At 45.4% G+C, this 20,809-nt stretch overlaps 4 protein-coding genes across 7 annotated transcripts; 2 read left to right on the top strand and 2 right to left on the bottom strand.

Moving 5' to 3' along the window:
• Window positions 1-1,202: 1,202 nt before the first annotated feature.
• lyrm1 (LYR motif containing 1) lies at window positions 1,203-3,072 on the bottom strand. The gene is made up of 5 exons (XM_088359160.1): window positions 2,667-3,072; window positions 1,881-2,073; window positions 1,752-1,812; window positions 1,643-1,674; window positions 1,203-1,569 (listed from the first exon to the last, which is right to left on the bottom strand). Exons 2-5 carry the CDS (start codon window positions 2,037-2,039, stop codon window positions 1,456-1,458), a joined length of 366 nt encoding a protein of 121 aa, XP_088215286.1. The 5' UTR covers window positions 2,040-2,073; window positions 2,667-3,072; the 3' UTR covers window positions 1,203-1,455.
• dcun1d3 (defective in cullin neddylation 1 domain containing 3) lies at window positions 2,759-7,541 on the top strand. Its single transcript, XM_088359156.1, has 5 exons — window positions 2,759-3,480; window positions 4,121-4,213; window positions 4,296-4,330; window positions 4,412-4,958; window positions 5,547-7,541. The coding sequence occupies exons 4-5, from the start codon at window positions 4,525-4,527 to the stop codon at window positions 6,079-6,081; spliced, it is 969 nt and encodes a 322-aa protein (XP_088215282.1). The 5' UTR covers window positions 2,759-3,480; window positions 4,121-4,213; window positions 4,296-4,330; window positions 4,412-4,524; the 3' UTR covers window positions 6,082-7,541.
• A 37-nt stretch (window positions 7,542-7,578) lies between these two features.
• Window positions 7,579-19,261, top strand: katnip (katanin interacting protein). 4 transcript variants are annotated; one of them, XM_088359120.1, is made up of 29 exons: window positions 7,579-7,713; window positions 8,405-8,589; window positions 8,961-9,049; window positions 9,240-9,415; window positions 10,072-10,175; window positions 10,260-10,364; window positions 10,503-10,652; window positions 10,728-10,968; window positions 11,108-11,239; window positions 11,320-11,462; window positions 11,642-11,748; window positions 11,996-12,092; window positions 12,169-12,378; window positions 12,519-12,656; window positions 13,257-14,013; window positions 14,095-14,859; window positions 14,984-15,192; window positions 15,291-15,366; window positions 15,442-15,619; window positions 15,693-15,858; window positions 15,922-16,091; window positions 16,163-16,227; window positions 16,319-16,429; window positions 16,530-16,669; window positions 16,734-16,835; window positions 16,906-17,066; window positions 17,321-17,347; window positions 17,573-17,658; window positions 17,968-19,261. In XM_088359120.1, the coding sequence occupies exons 2-29, from the start codon at window positions 8,572-8,574 to the stop codon at window positions 18,024-18,026; spliced, it is 4,782 nt and encodes a 1,593-aa protein (XP_088215246.1). In that variant the 5' UTR covers window positions 7,579-7,713; window positions 8,405-8,571; the 3' UTR covers window positions 18,027-19,261. The 4 variants fall into 4 exon arrangements, with proteins under 4 accessions (XP_088215246.1, XP_088215247.1, XP_088215245.1 ...); XM_088359121.1 differs by having other exon boundaries at window positions 10,069-10,175; window positions 12,172-12,378; XM_088359119.1 differs by having other exon boundaries at window positions 10,069-10,175.
• A 63-nt stretch (window positions 19,262-19,324) lies between these two features.
• On the bottom strand, window positions 19,325-20,732 carry cox6b1 (cytochrome c oxidase subunit 6B1). The gene is made up of 4 exons (XM_088359161.1): window positions 20,483-20,732; window positions 19,915-20,033; window positions 19,720-19,820; window positions 19,325-19,510 (listed from the first exon to the last, which is right to left on the bottom strand). The coding sequence occupies exons 2-4, from the start codon at window positions 20,018-20,020 to the stop codon at window positions 19,457-19,459; spliced, it is 261 nt and encodes an 86-aa protein (XP_088215287.1). The 5' UTR covers window positions 20,021-20,033; window positions 20,483-20,732; the 3' UTR covers window positions 19,325-19,456.
• Between the last annotated feature and the right edge of the window lie 77 nt (window positions 20,733-20,809).

Genomic DNA, 20,809 nt, shown 5'->3' with positions numbered 1-20,809 from the left:
TGTGAATTGTTTTTATCTATCAATTCCAACAACATATACTGACGCATACAAGATAGCAAATAACCTACTTTTTTGTCAAATCGTCCTTTAAATGACTTTGTCTAATCGTTCCTGACGACAAACTGCTTCTTACTCACACAGCAAATATGTTTGTTTACAAAAAGGAGGATTACTCAATATTTCATGGCTTCTTCAAGTTACCGAGGAGACGCCCACTGCGATCCAACACCCAGGTTGGTGCGTATTATGCACTCCTTGTTCGATAACTCTTGCACAAGACTCTCGCTAATATTTTCGTGCGTTGAAGTGTTGTCGTCTTTGACCTCACAAAACTAGAAAGTAATTATGGAAGGAGCTAATTAGAGGCCTCTGCTAACAGACGCCATGCTAAATAATCGGCACACCTTCCACTTGATCATGGATTATTGATTATTAATATTTGGGATATGCAGTGGAAATAAATGTATTTGGGCCAGCCCAATATGTCGCTACTAAAGTGAAAGCAAACCTGATATTCATTTAACGATGACTTCAAGTGTAGTCGGGCCAACTAAGAATGTGATCTGCATGGAAATCCTTAAGGGAAGTTGACCGAGAAAGATGAGGAGGAGACGGATTAGCTATTTAAAAGTCTCTAATTACCTTATCATATTCGCTGTATAGTTCCTGCATGATTCTTTAGCCTTTGTCACCTTTGAGACTGTATCAGTATTTATCATATGACATTAGAAATATTTTGGGTAGGTTGTATTTTCATGGAGGTGAAGATATTATTTGGGCAGACAGGAAATTTGGCCTACAAGGTGGATTTGGTATATTTCATAATAAATACAAATATGTCGTTCTTCTCAGCGCCCATTTTTTTAAGAGCCATGCTGCGGGGCAAAAATACACGTACACGTAAGGCACTGGACTGCGAAACCATGCAAATTGATGTTGAATTGATATTTTGAATTGCGCTGTCGCCCTCTCGTGGTTATAGTCTGAAGCACATGATTAAACCATTATAAAATAATACAATATAATAAAGTCTAATAAAATAAAAAAATATACAAAATAAACATAAATAAATAAAATAAATATTGCGTAATATAAAATAATATAATTAATATAATATAGATAATATAATAGTCTGTACGTGTATATTTATATTTGTATTTATAGTTATAAAAACAGTTCTTGATAGTTGCTGTCATTCAACATTCAGTTCCTCACATGAACTTTATTAAAAGTAATAAAATAACACATTTGCAATTGTCCTCTTTTGAAAAACATAGAATAATAAATTAACTGTGAATACAGCACAATGTGCCATGTTAGGTGAAGGAAATAACAAAAAGACTGGAAGTGTCTTAATCATGATTAATGCAGGGTCCATGTAAGACATGAACCTCATGAGATGGGCTCGTGACGCCGCCCTCGAGAGTTTGGTTCTCCGGTAGCTCGGGTAGAGCGTCAGGTCTCCTCGTGTGACTCTAAATAAATCGGCTTGGCCTGCTTTCTTAGGCGCTGCTGTGCTCGCAGCTTCCTCCCCTTCTGAGTGGCCAGTCCCATTTGGGGCAGGTACGACTGCGAGGTGGAGAGAAAACACAATCCATCACAAGTTCAGTGCAGGAAGGGAAAAAAAAAATAAAATACTTACAGCTCTTGGATATGGGATTCTGTAATGTAGGCCTGTGAGATAAAACTGTGGATTAGTACTTTAGTACTGATTGAAGCTAAAATGTGCAAACTGTGAATATGCCTTTTACCGATTTCTATCCTCGCTTCACATTCATTGATACATTTCTTTATTGCTTCTTGATCGGTCATCTGGAAAGATGTAAAACACAACAATCAGCGATTTATCCCAACGACTACGCCGCACAGGATGCTCTCACCTGCTGATTCTGTCTGAATAACGTGCGTGCCTCCTGAAGGATATAATTTCTCTCAGCTAGCGTGTCACTTGCCACTCCGCTTTGGGCTTGCCATGTTCGTGCAATGCGAAACACCCGCATGTAGAGCGACAACACTGTCCTCTGAGTGGAGGCCGTCATCTGGACTCAAATTGGGACGAAATGTCACAGGGACCTGCATAAAAATGGGAGATATTGACAGATGTCCTAAAAATCATATTTGTCCCTCTTTCTATGCCAGGCAGAACAAGTTTGTCCACTACCACCACACATCAATATTTCAGTAGAAAAGTTTTTAATGGCATTTTTGTTTGGTGTAAAATATGTGACTAATTCTTTATCATTCTTTTCTTTTTAAACGTTCCAATTTTACAGAAAGTAACAACTCTGATATCACATTATTTACTAAAAAGTTTTAATTAACACTACTGTCTGCCTTAAAACCTGCAAATCCGATAATTTACACTAGATGTCGCTATAAGACTACTAATAACATCAGGCGCATATGTGGATGGGAGTTGTGAAACATTGTTATTGTGAAACATGTTATTGTATATTACTTTTGATATAAAATCTTGGAAATGTTACATCTTGCTTATTTTCTGTAAGTTACGTTTCAATTTTGTTTATTATGGAACAGCGAGTAATTCGCTGTTGATGTCGCAGAAACATACAGCACAACACGCTAACACTTTTTTTCTGATGCACTCACAATTAAATTTAATAGAATTTAGAATACAATTAAATACCGATAAATGATAGGATTACCTTTGAAAAGTGATCTTGAATGCTCCTTGTAAGGTGAAGCTGCCTGGTTTGAGTGGCTCAAATTGCTGTCGCGTAGTAATGACGTCATGGCCGTCCCTCAATTATCAAACATCAAAAAACTGTTGAGGACACTAAATAATCCGTTTACGTAAATTAATTGCTTCTGAACATTTTGGGGAAATATAAGTAAATATTTGTCGTTTTATCAATGATTCGAAGCGTAAAATAATGTTTGATAGATTCCACGGCACAACATAATCTCTTAAGGCGCTCTTGAATGTTCCATCGACGGAACATGTCATTCAGTCGTTTTGTATTTATTATTTTATTACGGGTGTAATTCCATATTTACGATCGTTGTCGTTTCACAGAATTAAAGGATAATCGTCATTGGCGCTGGGGTGAAGATCAGCTGTTTCAGCCACTTGGATCAGGGAGGAAGTGATGCATTGAAATGCCCGTAAAGAAGCTCCTCCAAAAGGGGGAAGCACAAAGAAATTGTCTACCGTAAATTTCGCTGGAGTCTCTCAACTCCCTTCGATGTCCCAACTCTACTTTTCGTGCAAATAGAATGACACGTCTTAAACGTTAAACGTTTAACTTCGCTCTGTTTTTCACGAGCGGGCTACATTTTACAAGTTCTTTTTTAGCTGCTTGCTAGCTAGGCGAGCTAATGTTGAGTTAACGCGACGAGTTTGTCACGACTTCACTTCTTTTCTGGTCGTATCGGCCTATTTGTTATCGTTTTTATTATCACGGGTATCGAACGGGTGGGATGTTTATCCGATTCCACACCGTTGGAACTTCAGAAAAGGTAAGTTTGTGACACTGTCTTCATCGACAGACTTAGCTTAGCCGATAGCTAACTTTTAGTCTACCGAGGCGAAATCGTTCGGGCCCCAAATTGGTCGCTGGATAGTTTACGTCTTTACTTGATATTATTTACAAACTGCTTGTTTACAAACAAACTGTTCAAAATGTTACGCTGTGTCTGGCAAACTGAAACTGTATCGCTTTGTTGCTAGGTAATTTCTGCACAACAAAAACCCTATTTCTTAAATAAATGCACATTTATATCTACAAGCAGTATCGTACAAAAGTTATTTTTGTTCCTGTTTTTACAAAAAAAAAACAGCGCCTGAGGAAAAACAACTTGCAGAGAGAATAGAAAATGACTAACTTATTTTTCTGTTTCATTATGTTAAACTTTGATTTTAGAGGGTGATTATTAAATCATAATAAATATATCATAGTGTTTTTTATGGCAAAAACGTGTTGGGTGGTGTTGTGATCAGTGCACTCAGGGGGAGATGTCTGAACATGCCCAGAGCAATGCAAGTGTATCTGTGTAGCTTCCAAAACTGCGTAATATTGGCTTAGGATAATCTGCGTATCGGATTTTTGAGTAGCTGGAAAGTCTATATGGGTTCTTATGTTTTTGTTTATGACATTAGGTTGTCTTTCTGACACGGACATCAAGGTCACAATGATGGGGAAGCATAGAGAGCGACTGTGATTTGTGGCCAATGCAGTGTGATGGATTGTCTGTAAGTAAGCTACAATCAAACCGTTGTGTTTATTTGTTTTCTTTCACACTGATGTGATGAACATGCTGTTTTTGTCTTTTAGGATTTGACAACTGGCAGTACAAGAACTGGATCGTGGTATATTTGGCACACTAATAGGGCCATGAAAATATTGAGGTAGATAATATTTGTGTGAAATACATTTTGATATCGTTGAAGGTTTGAGGGCATGTTGAAACATCCGGATGGGCCAGAGCAGAGGTGTCTAGGCGGTTCGGACGGGGACTGAAGGGTGGAGGAGGATCGAGAGACGGGCGAGCCGGCAGAAAGACATGGGCCAGTGCATCACCAAGTGCAAGAACCCGACGTCCTCGCTCGGCAGCAAGAGTGGCGACAAGGAGAGCGGCTCCAAGTCGCACAAGAAAAGCAGCTGCATGGGTAGCGCCGGAGCCAACAAGGAGGAGGCTGGCGGCAAACCCGGCGGCGAGCTCCCCAATGGCACCAAGGCCCCGGAGGTTTCCGTGGAGACGCCCATTATCTCGGCCTTGATGGGAGAACCGCGCAAGGACGACAGTCTAGATGGGGACGGGCTGTCCGTCAAGCACATTGAGGAGCTCTTCTCCTGCTACAAGGACGAGCAAGAGGACGCCATCTTGGAGGAAGGCATGGAGCGCTTCTGCAACGACCTGTGCGTGGACCCGGCCGAGTTTCGCGTGCTGGTTCTCGCCTGGAAGTTCCAAGCGGCCACCATGTGCAAGTTTACAAGGTGAGATGGCGCTTTGTTGTGGTGGGGGGGGCGTTTTGTTTTACGGTAACTCAGGAAATGTATCCTGCCAATGTCGGCGTGGGCTTCATCTGAATAGAATAGCCTTCCGCTTGAGTCATGATTTTAAGCTTGGCTCTTGCGTAACCAAATCCTCAAGATAACACACACACATCAACATGTTTACTAATACTTATGCACGTTAATATGTACATTTTCTTTGAATTGCACAAAGAGTGATTCACAAATGCAGTCATTCACATTTTACAGTAAAAGCAAGAAGAAAAATGAATCAGACTCGAATGTCTGTTTCTAAAGTGACCGCTCAAAAGGAAGTGCATTTCACAATTTCTGAGAAACGGACGGCAAGGCTGTGTTTATTACCCTTTGAGTTTTAATTCTCATGCTAGAGACATTTCGTAAACGGCAGTCATGCTTCAAATGCTTTTGCTCAAAAGCTACCACTTAAACAGGGGTGTGTAGACTTTTAAACACTTCCTCTGTTTGTTTCTTTGTTTCAGTAGAAAAAGCATTTCGTTGTGTTCCTTGTGTTTACTGACTGAGTTATTGTTCCGTGTCTGGTGTGACCAGGAAAGAGTTTGTGGAGGGCTGCAAGGCCATCCAGGCGGACACCCTCGAAGGAATCTGCTCCCGCTTCCCCTGCATGCTGCTGGATGCTCAGGGCGAGGAGAACTTCAAGGACCTGTACCGCTTCACCTTCCAGTTCGGCCTGGACGCCGACGAGGGCCAGCGCTCGCTGCAGCGGGACATCGCCATCGCGCTGTGGCGCCTGGTTTTCACCCAGCACATGCCCTCCATCTTGGAGCACTGGCTGGACTTCCTGTCCGAGAACCCCTCGGGCATCCGGGGCATCTCCCGGGACACGTGGAACATGTTCCTCAACTTCACGCAGGCCATCGGGCCCGACCTGAGCAACTACAGCGAGGACGAGGCCTGGCCCAGCCTCTTCGACACTTTTGTCGAGTGGGAGTTGGAGCGCAGGAAACGAGAGGAGGAACGGGCGCCGGGCGAAGAGGGCGCGCTCACCGAGGACGAGTGCCCGCTCAGCGCGGACAGGCTTGAAACGGGCGGCGGCCGGGGATCACAGACGTGGGGGGGCCGCTGACCCGAGAGAAACTTGGGCTTGGAAGTCAACCATCGGATGGATGTTGGTATCATCACACAGCTGAGCAGTTTTCTTGGGATGGGATTCCAGTTTTGCTGTTTTTTTTTTTTTTTTTTAGGTTTTGGAAAGGGCTCTGTGAACTGACATTTCAAGCACTTCTATTTAAGTTATTGCTCTTCTTCCCCTTGCATTTTTTTTAAAGTGACCTTTTTACTTGCACCGTGTCTGTTGAAGGCTTTGTTCAGAAACAAAAAAAAAAGCAAAGAGTTGTAACATTTATCCCTCATTCCTGTTTTAGAAATTACAGCGGTGCCTTGAGACACGAGCAGACATTCGGATTTTTTTTTTTTTAGCTTGCACGTGAGCAAAAACTTCAAATTTGAGCGCCCAAATTTGAATTAATCCGCTGCAAAGATTGACTAATATTTTGATTTCCAAGCGTGGTTGCAGAATTGCTTTTAATTGGTTTCTCAAGGCACCGTCATTTGAATCTGGTGATTGCTGACGTGGTTTGTATTTGAAGAAAAAAAAAAAGGGAAACGTCAAATAATGTTTGGAAACGTAAGGCTCATCCCGATTAGTCTAATGTGGGTTTTATTTGCTTCTATCTTGCAGTGCTGTGACGGCGGATTAGTTGCACTTGCCTTGCCTTGGCCACTTTTGGCAAACAAACATACAATTATTTTCCAAGGGCATTTTCTATACGGACGGAATTCCTTTGACGTTTTCACTCACTGCAAATCCAGCTTCCATGGTAAGAGACCCCCATTTTCCGACACCCGATTTTTGCGGCGCTTCACGTTGACCCCTCGCGCCTCCTCAACGTTCGTTTCCTTTCACAAAGCGGCCAAGTGTGTCAAAACACAATGACGCTGGCTTTTACTTGAAATCCCAAACGAGCTAAAGTTACCCCGAGTCTCGTCCGTTTCCAGTCAAGACGACGCTCGCTCGATCCCTGTTGCTTTTGAAAGATGAATATTGTTTACCTCCAGGCGGTTCGGGTTTGATGGCCTGTACACAAACACGCAAAGAGTGCACAAAGTTCTAATATTGCACAAAAGTATGGCATGCTGGTTGCTGTAATGTCGCTAAACTGCAATGCTGTCTGTCAGCCGCAATAAATCAAAGCCCCTCACAAAGTAGATGAATAAACTAGAGTATGGAAAGCTGCTTGAGCATTTCCCCCCCAGATTAAGGACCATGTACTCACTAGTAAAATTATTTTTTTCCATTCACAACTTAAACAACCCTACAGGTGAAGTCAAGGACATTGCTCAATTTTCAGCTTTCCATACTCTGGCGTTAATGAGTCTGCAATTGTACTGAAAGAGGGAGACCATAACCTGATCTGTTTAGTTTACGACCACAACGGTTTTATTTCAGACCTCAGTCTATCCCTTCGTTTATATAAACTGTATTGATTTCTAATTAATAAACAGTGTTCAACTTCTGACTATTGACACTGGGCGTGTGTTTTGATTTGATGGCTTTTGGGGGCGTGTCGTTGACGCATGCCTCTCTCCTGATTGGTCGAGTGCCTCCTGGTAACCGGGCATCACAACATAGCGGACGCACGAGGAAAAGCACTTAGCTAACTGCTAGTATTTTATTTATTTTTTTATCACCTCAACGGTAAGTTGTTCCTATAAATACATTTTGTCTGGAATGTTGAAAATTTTTATCCAGAAGGCGTTCGGTTTTCATTCGGTGAGTGCTAGCTGCTAGTATCTCAGTACATTATTAGCATGATGTGCTAACTTATTTACATTGCCGAGTGTGTCAGTTTTAACACTAACTGTTTTTTTATAGGTTAATTAATCGTACTGTCAACCTATGTGTATTTAGTGTATGTCGCTGTTTCCAACTGTGTGCCGCTTTTATTGACGGGCAGTTAGCTTGCTAGTTACGTGTTACCCAGATGTGTCCGTTTCAACGTAACGTCATTTAATATAATAATTTAGCTACTATTGTGTTGTTAGCAGATGTTTGTGTCCTGTTGCTAGGCAGGGAAGATAAAAAAAATCTGAAAAATGCTCGACTCAGGTTGAAAATAGATGCAACCTGGAAACCAATAAAAAAGATGTGTTTTAACAACGAATGGTTTTGTTTAGGTTGTATTTATAAAGTGTAAAATGTCATGCAGCAAAATGTAATGTTTTTAAGTCTAAACTTACTTCAACAAAGAGAAGACGTACTGTGATCATCACATAGGCCTCTATATAATGACACATCGTAGTTGTGTTCAATGAATCACGGAAATTCTTAAATCGTGCTGAAAGTCACCTCTCAAAAAATGCCTGAATTAAAAGTTTCTCCACTGCAGCTTCCCATTAATGTCAACATGCGGTGAATGCAACCCTCGGGAAAGTGGAGGTCTCCCCTCGTGGTGTAACCAAGGTTAGACGAGACGCTTTGCTTTTTCCGACGGCACCGAAACGCACCACGAGGTTATGTGGACACAGCATCTTCTCGACTGTCCGCCGCTGCACTATGGATTATAAAAACGAGGTAGGCCACGTTCGCACGGTGCAGTGTCTCATCGAGCCAAATTCGCAGCCTGTCACAGATTTATTTATGCAACACTTTCCCTCGCTGTCTGAACTGCTGGCATTTAACCACTGTTCTATGTTCCTCTTCCTTCCTTGGCTTGTCTTCTTCTCCCTGCCCTTTGACAGATGCAGTAGCCTGTAGTAAATTACAAGTAAGGGTCTTGGGATTTTCTTTCCTTCTAATGCTGCATAGTGGTGCACGAGTATAAATGGCTGCTCCTCCCAATAACATTTTAAAATAGGTTTTGGCAGCAAAAAAATGGTTATTAAGTGTGTGCAACAACTGATGTCAGCCTTCCTGCCATGTTTGCATTGTGTGTGCACTTGAAGGAGACTGAACCATGCCAAGGAAGGAAGCTCACTGCCGCTGCGGACGAGAGCGCCGATGAATATTTAATCGAGTTACAGCACAAAAACAGGTGAAGTGTCAAGGAGACGTGCATTGAATTTCACCGTGATGATGCTTAACTCGTCCGTGACTTTCGGTTTTTGATTAACACTGCAAAAACAATGATTGTTTTGAGAAAGTTTGCATCAGAAGTATTTTTTTAAATCATTCCTCATTTTATTTCATAGTGGTGGTATGGAAAGTTCTATTGTGTTCCACAGGATCCTGAACCGCCTCAAAGCCAAATGCTCCAGAGAGATTGAACTGGAAAGACTAGAGCAAGGCTTTTCTATTTACTTCAACGGAGCCAATGCCGAGTCCTGCAAGAAGCAGCACAAAAACCCCAACCACAAGCCCGGCGCCTCCACGCCTGTTTGGAGGACTCCATGTACAGCAGGTTTGTCGTTTCTGCTCAAACAAAAACATATCAAAACAGGCGTGACTGATTTCTGTAATACCCTCACATGTGGGAAAGGAGAACCTCAGTCGCCAAAGCACTTAGTAGCACCGGGAGAGCAGTAAACACACTAATGCTGAAGCTGCTGTCAGCCACAGCTCACAAGTAGACACTCACGCCATCCCACCTGGCCTTTTAGAGGCACGTGCATGTTCACAGACTCTATAAAATGTTTTAATGAGTTAAAGTAATTAATAATTAACGTGCAGTATGAGCACGAGTGGCGCATGGGCTCCCTCTAGTGGTACTCGACAGAATGGCCAAATTAAATGTTCAAATTCTGCTGTTTTTTTTTTATTTAATACAGTACATGTTAGGCACAGACAGTTCCATTTCTTTTTTTTCAACTGATTGTTTAGATTAGGTTATCATATTATGTAATCATCATGAATAGTCTTTATATTTTCCATCCAGTTAGCGTGGCGCAATCACGTGCCCGGCGTACACTGAATAAATGATAGTGACAGTTATAGCCGGCAGCAGCTTTTCCATGCCCCCTCGTATGTGCAGCGGACCATCTGCATGCGTAATTGCAGAGTTCCATCTGCGCCGCACGCTCTTCATGTTCCCTTTCTCGTGCTGTGACTCATCAGCAGATGTCTGTCGAAGCGCCCACCAGCTAAGTGAAGATTTGGAGCCCGGTCACAAGAAGAGAAGCCGCACCGCCCCCGGAAAAGTCCAGAGGAAAGAATGGACACAGGTACATGCCTGACATTTATCTGCATTATTGATCTATATGTCTTGAAATCCAACCCCGATTTTTTTTTTTTCAATGTCCACGCAGGAGAAGACAGTCATAATACGGACAGAGGACGGACCGAGCTTGAAGATATGCTCAGCAAAATGCTACCCTGATGATTTTGAGACTTGTGAAAGTGTAGATATGGAGGTATGATGTCCATTTTTTTTTTATGGGGAGGGGCAACGTGTCAGCTGCAGCTGTCTGTACGATTTAGCGGCTCTCCATCTCTGTTGTCCCCCCAACCCCCCCTCACTTTTTCAAATCCAATCCACGCCACTCGCGCAGAGCTCCAGCCCACGCTCGCCTCGCGCTCACGGCTCCCCGAGGGACACCTGTGCGCTTTCACGTTCCTTCACCTCCGGGATCCACAACCAAGCAGGACAAGCCAGCCAGGAGCACGGCGAAAAAGTGCTTCTCAATCTCGAGGAAGTCAAGGTCGGTGTACAGATATGCTGAAGTAGACCATCTGTACTTGAATACTTGATGAAAAACAAAATCCCTTGTATTTAGGTTTTGAGGCGCAGCCTGGAGAACAGCATGCGGCGGAGCAGCCGCGGCTCAGCGGGCGAGGAGTCCGACGAGGAGTGGGTGGAGGAGCAAATCGAGCGTGACGAAAGCACAGAGAGTCTCGATGAACTGGGACTTGCCGTGTCGTCCTCCAAGTCTTCCTCCAATCCTCGGCCCGGCAGCACACATCGCCACTTTGACCCGGCAAACCTCATTGTCCTCGACTTTGGACCGGCACCTACAGGTGGGCCTCACGCAGTTTTGCTCTCAGCAGCCAATCAGAGCAACAAAAAATGGTGATGTCATGCAGAACGAACATTTTGGAGACTTTCAACCAAGCCTGAAATTCTTTCCTCTCCCTGTTTTTTTTTTTTTTCCCCCAGGTCGTAAACTTGAGCGTTCATTGTCTGCAAAGCGGAAGGAAAACAGTGACGCCTTCATACCCGTCAAGCCGATGCTGGTCAAGAGCAAAACGTTAGACATGCCGCCTTCGAAAGACAGCTGGGGGAGTCCGAGTAAGTCAAATCGACACACCAAATTCAGTTTATATCTCAAGGTTTCACTGTAAAACCCAAATATACATGTGTGTTTTAAGGGGCAGGAAGTCAAGCTGAGAGGCCCCTCTCAACAGCCAGGAGGGCTTTCACCGACGAGCAAGACCCGGACGAGGTCGCCCGTGGGGTGTGCGAGGCCATCCAGAGAGAAAACACGAGTCCCGATCTTTTCTCTCGCAACATGGTCAGCATTGCCCCAAACACACCCCCACCCCCGTTCACGACCTTGGACTCATTCTCACTGTATACTAGTCACTTTACGCATTTTGATGATTTTAATCCGGTGACAGATTTGGCTGGCAACTAACCCAAAAGCTTTGTGTGTGTGTGTGTGTGTGTCTCATTCCGCTTCACTTGATCCAGGGCAGAGGGCAGCAAATGATGAACGGCTTAGTGCATCGTAACAGCAGCAACAAAGAAGAGAGCAGTGTCAATGTGGCCATGCAGAGAATCACACTCATGGGCTCCAGGTTGGTGGGGCGGGGGGGTGTACATTTTTGCAAGGAGCCCCGCAGAGTCCCAAGTTAAGATACTAACTAGAAAAGCTCCTAAATGCCATGCCACTTGAAAAACCGAGGAAAAAAACAAGGTTGAAAGCATAAAAGTGTGCTATTTATAGAAACCACGTGAATCAAAAAGTGTTTTATTTTCCCTCCTGAGCATAATGACGATGATTTGAGAGAGAAGGAAGCAGCAGATTGCCATGTTGTGTTTCAGGGAGCAGCACAAACTGCTCAAGGCCTTGGAGGAGCTGGAAAGTGCACCCACCTTCAGCATACCTCAGGGTGTCAAAACAGACTGCAGCAAACCGCCGGTGAGTTCCCAAACCTCCTTTTTTTGAATAACGCTGAGTCAGGAGTCCTTGACCCTCCCCCCATGTGTTGTCACAGCAGCCGAGACGCTCGTCCGACGTCCTCCCTGCCGTGTACGTCACGATGGAGCTCCTGTCCAACTGGGGCCACGAGTTGCAGGTGGGCCTGACCGAGCTGCAGTTTTTCGGGCCCGGCAACAAGAAGCTGTACGTGTCGCCGCACGACCTCGACATCAGGAACGCCGACTATCCCGGGAATCTGGCGGCGCTCGTCAATGGCAAGGCGAAGGTCGGTCTACCAGCCTCATGTGCGAACAGTTTGATCATAGAGATTGATTATGACGTTCTATAGGTAGGTTTTAAAATTATAAATCCACAAATCGGAAAATACACGGCGTCGACTGATTTGGTGTTCTGGCGGGCTTCCAGACGACCAAGGAGCGCCACATGTGGACGTGCCCCTTCCACCCTCCCATCCAGCTCTACTTCATCATCCGCAACACGGAGCGCTCTTCAGACTTTGGCATATCGCGCATCAAAATCTGGAACTACAACAGAAGCCTTAACGTGAGTACCTTGTGGCTTTCCTGTCGTTGCGCTGCCGGGCTTCGGATTGGCGCGGGTGGGTGATCCGCTCGGTCCCGTTACGTCAGACTGCAGTTCTTTTCAAGCAGTGGCTGTCGGAACTGCCACTCAGTCGCTCCCAAATGTGGAGCACAGAGAGATTAGCCCTGAAGATTAGTGTAAGAGCCAACGTGGTCGTGTGTCCTCTCATCTTCATTGTTCATTCAGGGGTACGTACGGTGCCGCCCAATGGGTATTGCTTTTGCTTTTTTTTTTCTTCTTAAAGATTAACAGATCCCAAGTCACCACGTCTGGTAAGGAGATATCGGTGGGAATGTTCTTGGATGCCTGCGGGTTCTCCGCCAGGAGGATCAGTCGGATTTAAGCTGGGTGTCAGCCATGGCGTTATCCATGACGGCTACTTAGTGCTAGCTTGTGGAACTCATTTAGTGCATAAAGTCTTGAGAAAATCCGAAGTCTTGGTTTTATTTCAGTTTTGCAGTGTATGAAAGCACTATAAATAGAACTTACTGTCATCGCCTAAAATGACCCCCCCCCCCCCCCCCCCCCCCCGCCCCCTCACTTTTTTATGTTTCTTTCCAGGAACTTGACATCGGTGCACGTCATATAAAGCTGTACCTCAACAGCACGCTGGTGTTCGAGGGCGAGCTGGAGAGGGGTTGCGGGAACCAGGTTTTCGACTACAGCAACACCATCGAGCTCCAGGACTTCCAAGCGTCAGAGTCCTTGTTTTCCAGCCCTTCATCGTCGGGATACAATCTCCGGGGAGCCAGCCCCCAACGACACGATGACAGCGGCACGCGCCAGCACCTCACTTCTGCTCTGCCGCCGTCAGAAGCGTCAAGTCAGGATATGATGAACACTCAGGAGAGCTCGCACGCCCCTCTTCCCCCCATCTCCGCCCGGCGCTCCTCCGCGCAAAGGAACTCCTTTGACGAGCCGGCGCAGACGGTCACCATGCAGCCATCGTCTTTGCGGATGACCCCCCAGTGGTTGCAGCCCCTGAAGAGAGCCGCTCCGGAGGGGTGCGAGGCCGGCAGGGAGCGGCCGCGCTGGCTGGTGCCTCAGCAGCCGCTCGCCGAGCCCAAATCGCCATCCCCGGCCTCCACCTCATCGACGGCGGCGTCGTTGCTTCCGGAGCTGCCGTGTAACCCCGGTCGGGTGTGCAGGGGAGGCGAGAGAGCGGCCAATGGGGCGCCGTGGAAAGCCGAATCTCTGGACCTCAACTACGACCTGCTCGACGAGCTCGGCGAGCAAAAGCACGAGCGGCCCATCAGCGGCCGAAGGAGTTCTTTAAGAAATCGGCAGACAGAGGAGCAACACGTGAAATCAAATGCAGGTGAGGACGCCCATTGGGACATTTTTTTTTTTTTTTTTTGACAGGAGTGGAAAAATGTCATAACATATGTGTACTCTGCAGAGCCTACGCTATCAGCCAACGCCAGCAGGAGGCAGCGCACGCCAAGGCCCCTCGGGCACAGCCACCGGGATGACACCCTTATGGAGTCGTGGGACTCCCTCACCAAGTTCAACCAGTGCCAACGCGGCCGCATCTCCAACATGGGCTTCGAAGGGGACATATTTGACGACTTCCAGCTGCAGCGCAGCCGAGGCTCCCCCGTCGTCCCCGTCAACCCCACGGCCGCTCCCGCCAGCCCGCCTTCCTCTTCGACCGCACGGCGGTTCCCGTGCGAGGGCCCCGATGCGGATTCCTTCTTGGAGCAGGAGGAAGAATTTGAGATCCCGGTGCTGCCCAAGGGCCAAAGGTTGCTCATCAACATTCTTTCCACCTGGGGGGACCGCCACTACGTTGGCCTGAACGGCTTGGAAGTGTTCAGCTCCAGCGGCGAGCCTGTCCGACCCGCTCACATCAGCGCCGACCCCCCTGACATCAACATACTCCCTGCGTACGGCAAGGACCCCCGCGTGGTCTCCAACCTGACGGACGGCGTCCATCGCACGCAGGACGACATGCACCTGTGGCTCGCCCCGTTCACGCCCGGCCGGAGCCACACCATCTTCCTGGAATTCGGACACACCTACCAGGTGGCCATGATCCGTGTGTGGAATTACAACAAGTCGCGCATTCACTCTTTCCGAGGTGTCAAGGAGGTGGAGATGATGCTCGACGGGAGGTGCATCTTCAGGGGCGAGATTGCCAAAGCTTCCGGGACTCTTTCGGGAGGTATCGAATTCTGTCTTTTCGTTTCAAGTCAAAACATTAGTCAAATTTAATTGCTTATAAATTGAGTCACAATTTTTTTCTGTATATTTCTTGGTGGACTGATTTTTACCTAATTTGAACTCAGGATTGGATCAATTCGGGGACACCATTCTGTTCACTACCGATGACGACATCCTGGAGGCCATGTCCCGTTTTGACGAAACCTTCCTCGGCGAAAACGAAGGATCGGAGAATCCGGTGCACGAGGAGGAGCTGCACAGGCCGCGCACTGCCGACGGCGAGGGAGAAGAAAGACCTTTCACCCAGGCCGGCTTCCGAGAGGAGGACCTTGCCGTAAGTTTATCATAATGCTCAGTTGCCAGAAAGTTCCAATCAGGAGTGTCTTGTTTTCGAGTTTTACATGACAGTGCAATTTCCACCTTTACTCCCAGATCAAACTTCAGCTCAACGCCACCTTGAACGAATTGGAAAACATGGAGCAGATTCCTGGGATGTACACTGGAAAGTGTGAGTGCACCTTCTGAACATTTTCACTCCATCATCAATTGCCCTCCCTGACGTCTCGCTTTTAACCCCCGCCAGGCCTTCGTCTGGAGCTGGTATCCACGTGGGGGGACTCGCACTACATGGGCCTGACGGGCTTGGAGGTAGTCGGGAAAGACGGGGAGGGCTTACCCTTGGACCTCGGCATCATGACCGCCTCACCCAGGGACCTCAATTACCTGCCCGACTACGGGCATGACTCGCGCACCCTCGATAAGTATGTCTGTCTTTGTGTAAAAACTGAAGACCTCGTCATAACTCATGAATTGCCTTTTGTTTTTTCTTCCTAGGCTTATAGACGGCCAGAACATCACCACCGATGACCAACACATGTGGCTGATCCCTTTTTCGTATGGAGAGCCTCACACCGTGACCATCACCTTCCCTCAGGCGCAGACCATCGCCGGACTCCGCATCTGGAACTACAACAAATCAGCTGAGGACTCGTACAGAGGGGTGAGACATCATAACATCTAAGACCAGAAGGTCATGAATTATTTTTATATTTTTTTTACCTAGGTGAAGGTGATCCACGTGATCATGGACGACCTGGCCATCTCCCCAGTTGAGGGCTTCCTTATTAGGAAAGGCCCAGGCAACTGTCACTTTGACTTTGCCCAGGAGATCCTCTTTGTGGACTACCTCCAGGCACCCGCCGACAGCAAAATTTCCGAAGAGCACCTCAGCAAGTACGAAAGCGTCCACGTTTCTTTGTCTTATGATAAGAGAGGTTCACACAATTGACCTTGATCCACTTCAGGCGAGGCGTGAAGAAAGCAGAACAAGCCAGCATGGACTACGAAGCTCCCATCATGCCGTGCGGATGTATCCTATGTGTCGTAAAGGCACACATGACTGCAAAACTTCAATCTGTGCTATGTTGTATTCCTTGACTTTATTTTTGTTTACCTGCCAGTCATTTTTCAGCTGCAGCTGCTAACCACCTGGGGAGACCCTTACTACATCGGCCTGAATGGCCTGGAGTTCTACAACCAGAATCATGAGAAGATCAGCCTCAGTGACAATAGTATCCTTTCATTTCAAATTGGAGATATTGCTTTTCCCTCCACTGCTAATTTCATTTCAAAAATTCAATTCCGGCCTCGCCCTTCCTCAACATCCGCCAGACATTGCCGCTTTCCCAGACAGTGTTAACGTACTCGACAACGTGAGCGGTGACGTGAGGACTCCGGATAAATTAATAGATGGCATCAACAGCACCCAGGATGGGAGACACATGTGGCTGGCTCCAGTGCTCCCTGGACTGGTGAGGGTGTCATTAGAAGAACACGAAAAACTCTTTTGCTAATATCGCTCTTGTTCGCGTGCAGGTGAACCGCGTGTACGTCATCTTCGATCAGCCGGTGACCGTATCCATGATCAAACTGTGGAACTACTCCAAGACCCCTCAGAGAGGAGTTAAAGAATTTGGGGTGAGCCTCCTAAATTTGTTTTTATTACTCATACAGATGAGACAACGCTGAGCTTATTGTTTGTGTGTAGCTGCTGGTGGACGACCTCCTGGTGTACAACGGCGTCTTGGACAGCGTGAGCCACATCAGCCGCGGCATCGTGCCCACGTGCGACGTGGTGGTGCCTTACCACACCATCCTCTTCACCGACAACGCGTACGTCGCGCACCGCGAGAGGAACACCGTCATCAGGTCTGTGGTGCCGCTAATTTTGTGTCTATAGTTTGCAGGTGTACCTAATATTTTGCCCTCCATAACTGATTTAATGTGCAATTTATATGATGCATGTCAACATGCATGTTACCCTTTTACGCGCATTTTCTACTCACAGAATTCCTGCAGATTGAATTTAAAATATAGTTACTTATTGACGCATGTAAAGAATTAGGCTAGCAGTAGTTAGCCGATGCGGTTTGATTGAATAAATGTGTAATTCTCCACTTCAGCCCCCATGGCAGCAGGCACCACAAACAGTGAGTAATGCTATAGAGCGCCCCCTTGTGGTTACCCCATCACACTGAAGATTACCCCGGTGCCTTTGAATGTCCCCTCACTTGGTGATCTCCCACTCCTACCACTCTCCAAATCCGTGTTCCCTGACCTCCTCTCCCCCATGCCTCCTACTTGGCGTCAGTATTTTTGCTGAGCTTTCAACAACAGATTCACAACGGGATTTCCTTCATCTAATTTTGTGGCAGTAATTACGTGGAGGACCAGGATGTGAAGATGACCAATGAGAATCAGATTGTCCATCACAACAAGAAAAAGCAGGCAGCAGACCCAGGTGAGCGGTTTTCACAGTGGATAGGAAAAGTCGACACACCCCTATGCAAATGTTGCTGAGCTGCAAAACTTTATTTGGGGTTCAACATTTTAAATGGTGGAAGATGTGCGTTGGTGGGTTGTGATGATTTCGAACACATCCCCAGTTTTTTAATTAATCAAAAGCCTCATTTCAAATTGGCTCCCTGGCATCAAGACTCCACTAGATGGCGCCAGAGCAATACCATTAGTGTTTGATCACCAAAAAAAAAAACATTTGGTAACATTAAGGTTAACTCAGCTCACTAATAATGTTTGCACCTCATTTCAGCTCTTCGGCCTAAAACCTGCATGACTGACATTGGGAAACACGGACAGAGGAGGTACTGATTCATGACCCACTTAAGACTTGGAGTGGGTGAAAGCGGCTGTCTCCTTTTTTTCACCCCATGTGACCTGCATGAGCCGCATTGAAGAGGACACGTTTTGCACTGATCACAACGGGTTTGCTGCACACACACACACATTAAGTGTATTCCACTTTCTGGTTGGATTACTTCTTTACAAACTGTCAGCAGCTCCCTCAGTGCCAGGCTAAATAAATAAACTCGTCAGGCTGCTTTTTACCAGCCTTATAATTAATGTGCCTGTACTCTGCCTGTGCAGTGTAAATACGTCCGTATAATAAATAGCCAGTCCAATTCATTATTCCCAATTTTAATCCACTGGTATGCCTAGTTTTTTGCCGAACCAAACGTAATGCTATGCACACACTTGTTGGTAGCTAGTCGTTGTTTATACATGTGGGCTTTTTGTATTGAGTATGAAACGCACATGCTTGGATCTTCAAAACTCTCTTTCCTCATACAGTGGCAAGTTCTAATGAGGCGTGACAAAATGTTCATTTGAAACACTTTCCAGGGGTCTCAAGCCAAAGCTAATGCTGGATAACGTCAATTCTACAAAATATAGTCCCTTTAAAAATATATATTTTAGAGGAGAAATGTCTAAACAGTAGTGTCTTTTCTCAACCTGGACATTTTTCAAAACAAATTGAATTGGGCCCACTATTTGAGGAAATACGGTAAAAGTAGCTTTGTAGTGTTGTTTCGCCAAATGCTAGCTTGAGCTGAACGCCATGTCCAGAAGTAGTTGAAATGCAAGTGACCTTTACTAAAGTTGCTATCCAATTCTACGACTTTAAGTGACCGCAAGTCATTTGGTCGGCTTTCTTTATATTTCTCAGCTTGGATTTTCAATCAGCGCCAATAGCGGCAACTTCTAATATGCAGTAACTACTTTTACCTCAAATTTCGACGATCCTCACTTTTACATCAGTACTTTGTCATACAATATACATTTCAATTCCGCCACCGTCACGTGGGGAAGTCTCACAAAGCTGCGTTTGAGTAAATGAGCCACAAATTATATCACTCCTTGTATATAAAATACACTCGTATGTATTTCATTTCGGTATGTGTGACGTGAGTCATAACTCAGCATGGGGTGAGGATTATTGTGGAATTTAGTGTTTTTGGGGGGGAATAAAGCTATTTTTCTAATCTCGCCGCTGTATATTAAGTGTAGGCTTATTTCAAAGACCAATAAAATGTATATAATGTGCACTGTATGTCATTTTGTCCCCCCCCCGGTAGCAGACAGTGTATGATTAAAAAGAAAAAGTGAAATAGGTGTATAATATATTTATTAAGGCTCTGTTATACATTTTTTTTATATTGACTGTAAGGAATGCACATTTTGTGTCAGTAAAGTTGCCGATGGTGCAACACATTCTCATCGATCAATGTTGACGGTGGTCTTCAGATTTTTCCTGGGAATGTCCCCTCTTCTCTCTGCTCGTCCCACTCCTCGACCTAAGACACGCAATATCAAATATGACTTTTTTTTTTTCTTTTTTGCTTTGCAGTTGTAAAGTTTAGTTGCACAATCCCTGATTTGACCTTAATTTTGCATCATTTTTATCTGATAGAAAAAAATGGACATGGCGGATTTTCACTGAGGCTTCTGAAGCAATTTTGAATTGATGTCTTTTTCTCTACTTTATTATAAAAATGTTTTTTACCCAGGACATAGGGCAGAGAGACTCGTAGACCCTCCGGTACCACTCGCACGGGGCATTGTCCACACCTTTTGCATCCAGAGCTTTCTGGCAGCGATGGAAGTCTATTAATAGACATTTAACAACAATACAGCTTGGCTATTAATAAGACTCATGACAAGAATATTTGAAAATATATTTGTGACCTTGAAGCCTTACCTAGATAGTTAGACCAGCAGTTCCTGGTCTGGTTCTGGTTGGGGAACCTGGCATCAAATGGAGCGGTGCGATAGTTCTCGAGTTTTTTTTTTATGTCCTCAGCCATCTTCACGTTTGTCTTTAAACAACACCATTTTTGTTAAATGCATCAACATGCTAAAAGTGATACTTTTAAGTACTTTTAATCTAAACTATTCTGATAAATGCTGATCCACCTGTAAATTCTTGGAGGGCCAGAAAAAGCCCCCAAAATCAAAAAATTATTTACAGTTATATAGCCCAAATAAATACACTGTCGATCATGGAAAATGGCTGCCTAAAGATCAAATCAGTCTAATTCCTCTTTATCAAAAAGTGAAACAATAAAAATGTCGCAATTACAACATGAATCATGATAAACAGCATGCAAACAATAGAATTATAAATCGAAAGTTACAAAATATGAAAATAATAATTGAAGTATTAGGACATGAAAGACACGTCGGGAAATAATAGCCTAAAAATAAATCTTGTATGCTCTCATACATTCTCTTACATAGCATATATTTAAAAAATGCATTAAAATTACCTAAAATGTCGGTGTTTTTTGCTCTCTGCTGACTTTACGTCCGCTCGGAGGTGAAGCCTTATCGTTCTAATAAAATGATAAACGCGCGTCCCCGCAGACGATGACGTGAGCGACCGTGCGGCACCACGCTGACGGTATGGCGGACAAACCGGGTCACATTGAGTCCTATCTACCGGCGGCCGGCTCCGTTAGTGACGTCATAAAGCCCATAAGGGGGTCATGGAATTCAAATTGGTTACCCCACTTTACATTCTTTCACTGTAATTTCATATTGTCGCACAGGTCTTTGAACGTCTCCCAATACGGAAGTGCGCGACAAGTTAATAA

The sequence above is a fragment of the Syngnathus floridae genome, chromosome 18 (assembly GCF_059516105.1).
Source record: "Syngnathus floridae isolate MCC-2025c chromosome 18, RoL_Sflo_1.0, whole genome shotgun sequence".
In the NCBI taxonomy this organism is placed as follows: Eukaryota; Metazoa; Chordata; class Actinopteri; order Syngnathiformes; family Syngnathidae; genus Syngnathus; species Syngnathus floridae.
The sequence above is the reverse complement of the archived record's forward strand: the minus strand, read 5'-3'. Positions and strand labels throughout refer to the sequence as shown.